This window comes from Salvelinus alpinus, chromosome 11, assembly GCF_045679555.1.
Source record: "Salvelinus alpinus chromosome 11, SLU_Salpinus.1, whole genome shotgun sequence".
Lineage (NCBI taxonomy): Eukaryota > Metazoa > Chordata > Actinopteri > Salmoniformes > Salmonidae > Salvelinus > Salvelinus alpinus.
Genome location: NC_092096.1, coordinates 63,825,424 through 63,836,868, shown reverse-complemented (window position 1 = coordinate 63,836,868; position 11,445 = coordinate 63,825,424). Strand labels below are relative to the sequence as shown.

The 11,445-nt window shown below is 47.1% G+C and overlaps 1 protein-coding gene across 1 annotated transcript; it reads right to left on the bottom strand.

Moving 5' to 3' along the window:
- Positions 1–9,627: 9,627 nt before the first annotated feature.
- Positions 9,628–11,445, bottom strand: LOC139533360 (trichohyalin-like). The gene has a single exon (XM_071331404.1). The coding sequence runs from the start codon at positions 11,443–11,445 to the stop codon at positions 9,628–9,630; it is 1,818 nt and encodes a 605-aa protein (XP_071187505.1).

Genomic DNA, 11,445 nt, shown 5'->3' with positions numbered 1-11,445 from the left:
TAGCAGGTTGATTGGCATGTCATACCCCGCGAACACTGGGAACTGGTAAGTACAACACAACCAACTAATAGCCTAACACATTAGACACAGCTGTCTGTGCGGGTCGCTACACTATATTAAATATATTCATATGTCACCAAATAATTGATAAAATAATATTTTTTTGCAATGAAGGTCTACAGTAACTTCACCAGTATGCAGCCGGAGGACAGCTAGCTTCCGTCCTCCTCTGGCTACATTGCCTTCAATACAAAATTTAGGAGGCTCGTGGGCCTCACCCCCTTCCATAGACCTACATGGTAATTATGACCATCCTCCAACCAATCAAAGCTTTTGTAGTATGAACTGACATGTTGTCCATCCAATCATAGAATTAGGATCAGATTACGGACCTATTGAGTTATATTGGGATTGTGCCACAGAGCATTATGGGTGGTCTATGTGTTGAGAAGCTTGGTGACTGTAACGCTTCTCGTCTGGTGAAGGAGAGGAGGACCAAGGTGCAGTATGGTAAGTGGTCATATTTTTTAATAAAATACAAAAACACTTGACAAACAACAAAAACGACAAACGAACAGTCCTGAAAGGTGAAACAAAACACTAAACAGGAAACAACCACCCACAAACAAAAGTGGGAAAACAGGCTACCTAAATATGGTTCTCAATCAGAGACAACGATAGACAGCTGCCTCTGATTGAGAACCATACCAGGCCAAACACACAGAAACAGAAAACCTAGACCTACAACATAGAATACCCAGACATAGAATACCCACCCACATCACACCCTGACCAAACTAAAAATAGAAACATACAAAGCAATCTACGGTCAGGGCGTAACAGTGACATTAAGAGTGAAAAGTGATAGTTGAGCATTTTTTGGATATTATTCATTTCAAATTATAGGAGACTGAGGATGCATATTATAAATTGTTTTCGTGGTTTTAGAACTTTATTTTTGTGTCCTGTTAGTGCAATTTATTTAAATTGTTCTTGCTCACTTCAGTAGCTGAAACTAGACCATTTTTCAGTATGATCAACTGTACAGTCGTGGCCAAAGGTTTTGAGAATGACACAAATATACATTTTCACAAAGTCTGCTGCCTCAGTTTGTATGATGGCAATTTGCATATACTCCAGAATGTTATGAAGAGTGATCAGATGAATTGCAATTTATTGCAAAGTCCCTCTTTGACATGCAAATGAACTGAATCCCCAAAAAACATTTCCACTGCATTTCAGCCCTGCCACACAAGGACCAGCTGACATCATGTCAGTGATTCTCTCGTTAACACAGGTGTGAGTGTTGATGAGGACAAGGCTGGAGATCACTCTGTCATGCTGATTGAGTTTGTATAACAGACTGGAAGCTTCAAAAGGAGGGTGGTGCTTGGAATCATTGTTCTTCCTCTGTTAATCATGGTTACCTGCAAGGAAACACGTGCCGTCATCATTGCTTTGCACAAAAAGGGCTTCACAGGCAAGGATATTGCTGCCAGTAAGATTGCACCTAAATCAACCATTTATCGGACCATCAAGAACTTCAAGGAGAGCGGTTCAATTGTTGTGAAAAAGGCTTCAGGGCGCCCAAGAAAGTCCAGCAAGCGCCAGGACCATCTCCTAAAGTTGATTCAGCTGCAGGATCGGGGCACCACCAGTACAGAGCTTGGTCAGGAATGGCAGCAGGCATGTGTGAGTGCATCTGTACGCACAGTGAGGCGAAGACTTTGAGGTTGGCCTGGTGTCAAGAAGGGCAGCAAAGAAGCCACTTCTCTCCAGGAAAAACATCAGGGACAGACTGATATTCTGCAAAAGGTACAGGGATTGGACTGCTGAGGACTGGGGTAAAGTCATTTTGTCTGATGAATCCCCTTTCCGATTGTTTGGGGCATCCGGAAAAAAGCTTGTCCGGAGTAGACAAGGTGAGCGCTACCATCAGTCCTGTGTCATGCCAACAGTAAAGCATCCTGAGACCATTCATGTGTGGGGTTGCTTCTCAGCCAAGGGAGTGGGCTCACTCACAATTTTGCCTAAGAACACAGCCATGAATAAAGAATGGTACCAACACATCCTCCGAGAGCAACTTCTCCCAACCATCCAGGAACAGTTTGGTGACGAACAATGCCTTTTCCAGCATGATGGAGCACCTTGTCATAAGGCAAAAGTGATAACTAAGTGGCTCGGGGAACAACGCATCGATATTATGGGTCCATGGCCAGGAAACTCCCCAGACCTTAATCCCATTGAGAACTTGTGGTCAATCCTCAAGAGGCGGGTGGACAAACAAAACCCCACAAATTCTGACAAACTCCAAGCATTGATTATGCAAGAATGGGCTGCCATCAGTCAGGATGTGGCCCAGAACTTAATTGACAGCATGCCAGGGCGGATTGCAGAGTTCTTGAAAAAGATGGGTCAACACTGCAAATATTGACTCTTTGCATCAACTTTATGTCATTGTCAATAAAATCCTTTGACACTTATGAAATGCTTGTAATTATACTTCAGTATTCCATAGTAACATCTGACAAAAATATCTAAGGACACTGAAGCAGCAAACTTTGTGGAAATTAATATTTGTATCATTTTCAAAACTTTTGGCCACGACTGTAGGCTACTAATAAGAGCAGATGCATACAACCTATGTTCGCTGTCCTATCTGTTCAGGGTAAACTCATTGGTAACGTTATGTATTCATAGTCCATTTGTGTGTCAGGAAAAAATGTGAATGTGATCAAATTCAGTTTATATTCAAAATTGGGCTGTCTAGGCTGCCTATACGTTTTTAATCCATAATGATTAACTGGAATTAATTAATCAACATAATAGTGATGACGGATGTGAGTTAATGTTTTGTAAGGCCTACAGTTGCGGAGGCCTGCTTGATGCAAACATGCATAAAGCTCAGCCCTGTGAGTTCTATTGTGTATCAGTTGATGTTTGGGGAGAGGAAATCCCCCTCCTAATCTAAATATAATTTATATGAACCAATATAAGGTAGCTGCAGTTTGACAGGGTTTTCATCCCTCCCAGGGCCAGGAGTTTTTAAAAGTCATGTGACCTGATTAGGAAAAACTGGTCCCATCATAACCCATATAAAACCTTTTTACAACTGATTAATCACTTTCATACCATTTAGGGTCAAGATTTTTCCTAGTTAGGTTAACATATAAGGAAGAACTCCAGGCCCCAGGATGTAAAAATTGCCCCACCGCTCTGGGACCTATGGTGCCACCAGTCTGACTGCTCTGGGACCTATGGTGGCACCAGTCTGACTGCTCTGGGACCTATGGTGCCACCAGTCTGACTGCTCTGGGACCGATGGTGCCACCAGTCTGACCGCTCTGGGACCAATGGTGCCACTGTAACAGTTTAACTTTAGTCCGTCCCCTCACCCTAACCCGGGCGCGAACCAGGGACCCTCTGCACACATCAACAACAGTCACCCACGAAGCATCGTTACCCATCGCTCCACAAAAGCCGCGGCCCTTGCAGAGCAAGGGGAACCACTACTTCAAAGTCTCAGAGCGAGTGACGTCACCGATTGAAACGCTATTAGCGTGCACCACCGCTAACTAGCTAGCCATTTCACATGGGTTACACCACCAGTCTGACTGCTCTGGGACCTATGGTGGCACCAGTCTGACCGCTCTGGGACGTATGGTGCCACCAGTCTGACTGCTCTGGGACCTATGGTGCCACCAGTCTGACCGCTCTGGGACCTATGGTGCCACCAGTCTGACTGCTCTGGGACCTATGGTGCCACCAGTCTGACCGCTCTGGGACCGATGGTGCCACCAGTCTGACTGCTCTGGGACCTATGGTGGCACCAGTCTGACTGCAGTTGTCAGTTATCGTCAGGTATGTGGATGATCAGTGCTTTAGTCAGGAACATTTCTTGGGATACTTTGTTTCAAGTGTGCAAGATGCGCAGTCTGTGTTTGACTTTATGAATGTTGAGATGTCTGAGTTTAACTTCCTAGAGAAACGTGTTGTCCAAACCTACGATGGTGCAGCTGTAATGGAGTAGATCTGCTGTTTGTATTTACAGCTAAGTCCCCTCCTGTCCCCTGATTTAAGAGGTGATGACCACTCCACTACCATTGTCAACTTTCTCCTGACATGAATTGAAGCCACGTCTCATGTGCCCGCTCATCCACTGACACGTTGCATGTTTCCCCTCCAAGCATTGTGAGTAACCCTATACATTTTCTCTCATTACTGTATGTAGAGTCAATCACAAACACAATTACATTATTACACATCAATGATTTTACTCCTTGTTTGGACTAACTCATTCTGAGCTCTGTTGTCTAACTGTGTTGTGTTATTGTTTTTGTCTTCCCATTCAAATCCTGTCCTGCACTGGTCAAGCCTCTGAACACCTCAACTCATGCCTCATACCCTCATTCAATCACTGCTGTGATCCCTTTCCAACACTGTGTAAGTAGCCCTCTCATTCCCATTCCCCATAATATTGCACTTTAAATGTCTTTATTAAATGCTTTAGGTTAAAATAATTAGTCTTTGACTATTTTTGAAACACACTTTGACATCTCCGTGTGTTACGCGCCTATACCGTGGGTCTCCCATCCTCCTCAATTTTAAGTCACCAGCCTACACTGTAGATACACTTTTAGATAGTATGTTACTGAACACTTTGTTTGAATTGGACTGAACCAGTCATGGTGCGCAGGTCTCTGGTGCGCAGGTCTCTGGTGCGCAGGTCTCTGGTGCGCAGGTCTCTGTTGCGCAGGTCTCTGGTGCGCAGATCTCTGGTGCGCAGGTCTCTGGTGCGCAGGTCTCTGGTGCGCAGGTCTCTGGTGCGCAGGTCTCTGGTGCGCAGGTCTCTGGTGCGCAGGTCTCTGGTGCGCAGATCTCTGGTGCGCAGGTCTCTGGTGCGCAGGTCTCTGGTGCGCAGGTCTCTGGTGCGCAGGTCTCTGGTGCGCAGGTCTCTGGTGCGCAGGTCTCTGGTGCGCAGGTCTCTGGTGCGCAGGTCTCTGGTGCGCAGGTCTGTCTTGTCCAACAATGTACCCTATTATTAGTGATAAGCACAGATTACTGGCTAATTCAATAACTCCAACCAGACTGGAAGCTGTCTTACATACCACTGACAGAACAAAATGAAACGAGCTAATGGATGTTTTAATATCGACAATGAATTATCGTGAATCATATAACGGTATCTGTTTCTATCAAAGCCACCGAGCCTAAACCACACAAACACACACACACACACATTTTCTATTTCTCATGGGTTTTCATTAGAGCCCTGTGGATGACAACAGAATATATGACTTGGCTTGGACTGAGGATTCTGGGAAAATAATGTAATTTTGGAACTGTTGATGGAACACAGGCTGTCTGCTCTTGGCCGGGCCGGGCCGGGCCTGTCCTTCTCTTTGTGCATACTGGTGGAGCGGCCACAGCACTGGGTTTAGTTAGGCTTTCCAGACCAGAAAGATCTGACCCAGCATAACGACTCGTTTACATTTAACAACTGGTTTTTAAAACAGCTCCTGTCATCCCCTCAAAGCATTGTTTGAGGCTTTTGTAACCAGTTATGTCAAAGAGCCAGGAGAGTTCAGTCGGTCGAGCAACAGACATGATCTATGAAGTGACGTTGCAATACAGTAATGAAGTGTTGTTAACTTCATTCTCTATGCATCATTATCCCCTTCCATAGAAGCATTCACAACGTGTGAAGCCGTACCATATAGAGGATACTAACTGCACTGGTACCATTGCACAAGAGGAGTTTTCCTCACTGAATAGAAGTGAAACATCCCAGCTGAACATTCAAGCTGTCTTCCTCTGTACCCGAGTGCTCTATGTTCTCTACCTCCTTCCCTCGTTCTTTTCCTCCCCTACATTCAGAGAGAGAAACACTAACCACATATTTCTGTGTAGAAACCCAGACGGGCAGGGGACCATAACAGAAGTGGAGTTCTCTCTGCCTCTCTCTGCCTCCTGGCATGGTTGAGTTTGCCCTGTAATTACAGGCGGGTAGAGAGGCTGACGGTGGATGTTGGACAGGGCCCATTGTTTGAAGAACAATGGTGTGGATAGGAAGGAGGAGAGTGAGGTATGATGGCACTGCTGGTTTGGTTTGGAACGCGGCTGTCTGCCTGTGGTGGGGGTGCTCGGTGTTGCCTTTGCGCTCGCTGGGCCTGTGTGTGTGTGTGTGTGTTACAGATTATATCATGAAGAAATTGGAGGGGTGGCAAGCTGCAGAGAACAGTAGCAGTGTATGTGTGCATGCACATGTGTGTATGAATGATTGTGTGGTTGGAGAAGTATTCATTGTTTTAAATCCCACTTACCATTTGTTTGAATGTTTTTAGATGGATGGATGACTCGTTGAGGCAGCAGGATCAGATAGTTTGGGCTTTTCTTGTAAGAGAGGAGAGGTTTAGAAGAACATGGAGCTTGTGTTTGTGTCCTTTGGAGTCCTTCTATAGTGTTGTCTACTCCAGACATCTGGAATGTATGTTTGGATTGCATGGTAAATGCTGTGTGAGCCTATTGCACAATGACTGTTCACTTTTGACAAAAGAAGAGGACAATTATAGGCCTGTCTCTCCTGTTGTCTCTCCTGTTGTCTCTCTCCTGTTGTCTCTCTCCTGTTGTCTCTCTCCTGTTGTCTCTCTCCTGTTATTCCTATGTAGTAAATTATGTTTTGCATAATCAATATACAATATTAATGCATACTTGCCTGTATGTAATCCATACGTGTGGATAGGTTATCATTATTCCATTGTACACGGCCTACTGCGTCACTAAGTCTCTAGTGAGAAATGGGGACTTACGCATTTACAATGTAATCCCACACATTTGTTAGCGTTGCCTCCAATAATATTTGGATGAAACGGGGCTGATTCTAGATTGGAGCTACAATAACAGAGATTCAGAGCGCGGGTAATGGGAGGAGCGCTGAGGAATGGCTTGCTGGACCGATGCGGTGTAACCCGAACACTGTTTTGGGGAATAGCCAGAGAGGAATGGAGCTCTAGTGTTCCAAACTCTATCTCCTGCGATATGTCAGCATGATCTGCAGAGGGATGGGGATGAGTTCTGACAGAGAGAGGGGAAGGGGGAGAGAGAGATGGAGAGACATAAAGAAATGGAGAATGAGAGAGGGAGGGAGAGACAGAGACAGAGAGAGAGAGAGCGAGATAGAGAGGGGGAGTGGACGTAGGACTTAGGAAAACAAGCCGCAGGAAACCCTATACCTCTCTCTGGCACATGCTCACATATTCTCTCTCTCACTCCCCCACTCTCTCTCTTTCTCTCACTCTCTCGCTCTCTCCCTCCCTCTCTCTCACTGCCTCTCTCGCTCTTTCTCTCTCTCACTGCCTCTCTCGCTCTCTCTCCATCTCTCTCTTTCTCTCTCTGTCTGCATGTGTCTCTTTCTCTGTATACTTTGTCTCATTCTCTCTTTTTCTCTCTGGTTGAAAAGACTCTCTATTGTTGTCTCTCTCTTTTGCCCTCTCGTCCACCCATCCTCTCCGTCTCGCCCCTCCCTCCTACTGACGAGCAGACAAAAGAGATAAGGTTAAGGGGGAAACTGAAGACTGGGCTACAAGAGAACAAGAGGCACACTTGACACTATTGAGGAAATGACAATGACCTTGTTGAGGGCCGTTGCCAAACATCCATTTAATAATTTATCTGTTATCTGTTTATTTGTTTATCTCTGTTTATCCCTTCATCTGTTAAACCGATAAAGAGAAACAAATAAACAGATTATCTCTATCAGTTGATCTCTTTCTTCATCTATCTCTTTCTTCATCTCTCTCTTGTTAATCTCCCTTCTCCCTCTGTTTCTCTCTGTCAATTACTCTTTTCTCTCTTCTCACTCTATCCTTTCTTTCTCTTACCCCATCTCTCTGACACCCTTCACGTCGCTGTTTCTGTCCCCCCCTCTCTCACCCTCTTTCAATATGCAGGGTAATCAGGGCAGTGATGGCCGATTGTGCAGGCTGGCAGTGCCCGGGGCGGTGGGACTGCTGGACCTCTGGGTGACTGCTGGACCTCTGGGTGACTGCTGGACCTCTGGGTGACTGCTGGACCTCTGGGTGACTGCTGGACCTCTGGGTGAATGCTGGACCTCTGGGTGACTGCTGGACCTCTGGGTGACTGCTGGACCTCTGGGTGAATGCTGGACCTCTGGGTGACTGCTGGACCTCTGGGTGACTGGCAGTATGTCCAGACACACCTCCTGTGACTCCCTGCACTTTCCTGTCCCCGAGCCCAGACTGTGTGTGTGTGTTCCTCTGTCTCTGTCACACACAACAATGGGGTCAGGCAGCCACGGATCTCCTCCACAGCTTACCAATGAATGTGTGTATGCTGCAATTTGCGATGTTTGCAATAGAATAACCTGTTTTATATAAAATGGTTTCCTCTCTGTTACCCAATAAGGCTAAACAGGAGCCAGCTCAGGACCTGGGCTTCAAACTTCAGTAAGTGGAACCAGACTAAAAGAGAAGGCAACAAAGTCAGGGTTCTATCAGCAGGGTTCTATCAGCAGGGTTCTATCAGCAGGGTTCTATCAGCAGGGTTCTATCAGCAGGGTTCTATCAGCAGGGTTCTATCAGCAGGGTTCTATCAGCAGGGTTCTATCAGTAGGGTTCTGGGACATTGTGGATGGTCGTGTCACTGTTTCCATGTTATGGTTAACTAGCCTGTAGTTCCCCCCTCCTATCTCTCTCGCTCTCTCTATCTCTGGTGGAGCTTGAGGCCCATTTATCTCTTACTCTCCTCCTCCCTCTCCCCTCACCTTCTCTCTCTTCCTCCCTCTCCCCTCGCCTTCTCTCTCGCACGCTCTCTCTTGCCCCTCTTTCTCTCTCTTCCTCCCTCTGATGGGGCCCATCTCCCCCACCCCTCCTCTCTCTCTCTGGTCAAACGTGAGGCCCATCCCTCTCCCCCACTCTCTTTCCCCTCTCTCCTTCACTCCTCATGTCTTGCCCAGCATCCACACAAACAATCACAGAGCTAGCCAGCAGAGAGAAGAAGAAAGGAGCTTGTCACACAAATCCATTTCACAGATGATGTGGATGAGCTTGCTAACTACCCTCAGAATTCCCAGACTGTTCCCTTTGGATGCCATGCAGTCATTGTGGTTTGGACCAATGAGGTCACCCGTTGAAAGAACATCCATGACATCACCCCATTGGCCCATCACTCATCTCACCCAATCACACTCAAGAGTGAGGCGCTAACCCACAGAGAAGGAAGAAGACGGTCTAAAAATGAAACCAAATAAAATGAAGAAGAGGGGGAAAGACTGGAATATGTTTTTATTTAAAAGTAATCATTTTTCTGTAAACGGATAAGAGGAGAAGATGGAGAGGTTTGTCCGAGAGAGGACTGGCTGTTATGGCAGAGGCCTAGTTTCTCCTCAAACCCAAACCAGACAGTCCGAGGTGTGTCTGTATACAGTCAAAACTTTTGTTGTGCTGTGATACTAAGCAGAGACAGGTTCATTGTTAGCTTTTGTGTCTGGAAACTTTACAGATTTTTTAAACTGGTATTTTTAAATGTGTGACCTCTGTAATCTGTGTTTAAAAAAAACAACACTTTTTGTTTAGTTTCTTGTCTCACTTTATACTTTGTTGCATCCCTTCACAGGGCCCCAGCTGCCTCCTCTGTCCGTTTCTCCATCTCTCTCAATGTCTCTCTCTTGCTTTCCCTCTCTCTGTGTTCCCAGGGGTCATCAGCTGCCTCCTCTGTCCGTTTCTCCATCTCTCTCAATGTCTCTCTCTTGCTTTCCCTCTCTCTGTGTTCCCAGGGGTCATCAGCTGCCTCCTCTGTCCGTTTCTCCATCTCTCTCAATGTCTCTCTCTTGCTTTCCCTCTCTCTGTGTTCCCAGGGGTCATCAGCTGCCTCCTCTGTCCGTTTCTCCATCTCTCTCAATGTCTCTCTCTTGCTTTCCCTCTCTCTGTGTTCCCAGGGGTCATCAGCTGCCTCCTCTGTCCGTTTCTCCATCTCTCTCAATGTCTCTCTCTTGCTTTCCCTCTCTCTGTGTTCCCAGGGGTCATCAGCTGCCTCCTCTGTCCGTTTCTCCATCTCTCTCAATGTCTCTCTCTTGCTTTCCCTCTCTCTGTGTTCCCAGGGGTCATCAGCGGCCTCCTCTGTCCGTTTCTCCATCTCTCTCAATGTCTCTCTCTCGCTTTCCCTCTCTCTGTGTTCCCAGGGGTCATCAGCTGCCTCCTCTGTCCGTTTCTCCATCTCTCTCAATGTCTCTCTCTTGCTTTCCCTCTCTCTGTGTTCCCAGGGGTCATCAGCTGACTCCTCTGTCCGTTTCTCCATCTCTCTCAATGTCTCTCTCTTGCTTTCCCTCTCTCTGTGTTCCCAGGGGTCATCAGCTGCCTCTGTCCGTTTCTCCATCTCTCTCAATGTCTCTCTCTTGCTTTCCCTCTCTCTGTGTTCCCAGGGGTCATCAGCTGCCTCCTCTGTCCGTTTCTCCATCTCTCTCAATGTCTCTCTCTTGCTTTCCCCCTCTCTGTGTTCCCAGGGGTCATCAGCTGACTCCTCTGTCCGTTTCTCCATCTCTCTCAATGTCTCTCTCTTGCTTTCCCTCTCTCTGTGTTCCCAGGGGTCATCAGCTGCCTCCTCTGTCCGTTTCTCCATCTCTCTCAATGTCTCTCTCTTGCTTTCCCTCTCTCTGTGTTCCCAGGGGTCATCAGCTGCCTCCTCTGTCCGTTTCTCCATCTCTCTCAATGTCTCTCTCTTGCTTTCCCTCTCTCTGTGTTCCCAGGGGTCATCAGCTGACTCCTCTGTCCGTTTCTCCATCTCTCTCAATGTCTCTCTCTTGCTTTCCCTCTCTCTGTCTTCCCAGGGGTCATCAGCTGCCTCCTCTGTCCGTTTCTCCATCTCTCTCAATGTCTCTTTCTTGCTTTCCCTCTCTCTGTGTTCCCAGGGGTCATCAGCTGCCTCCTCTGTCCGTTTCTCCATCTCTCTCAATGTCTCTCTCTTGCTTTCCCTCTCTCTGTGTTCCCAGGGGTCATCAGCTGCCTCCTCTGTCCGTTTCTCCATCTCTCTCAATGTCTCTCTCTTGCTTTCCCTCTCTCTGTGTTCCCAGGGGTCATCAGCTGCCTCCTCTGTCCGTTTCTCCATCTCTCTCAATGTCTCTCTCTTGCTTTCCCTCTCTCTGTGTTCCCAGGGGTCATCAGCTGCCTCCTCTGTCCGTTTCTCCATCTCTCTCAATGTCTCTCTCTTGCTTTCCCTCTCTCTGTGTTCCCAGGGGTCATCAGCTGCCTCCTCTGTCCGTTTCTCCATCTCTCTCAATGTCTCTCTCTTGCTTTCCCTCTCTCTGTGTTCCCAGGGGTCATCAGCTGCCTCCTCTGTCCGTTTCTCCATCTCTCTCAATGTCTCTCTCTTGCTTTCCCTCTCTCTGTGTTCCCAGGGGTCATCAGCGGCCTCCTCTGTCCGTTTCTCCAT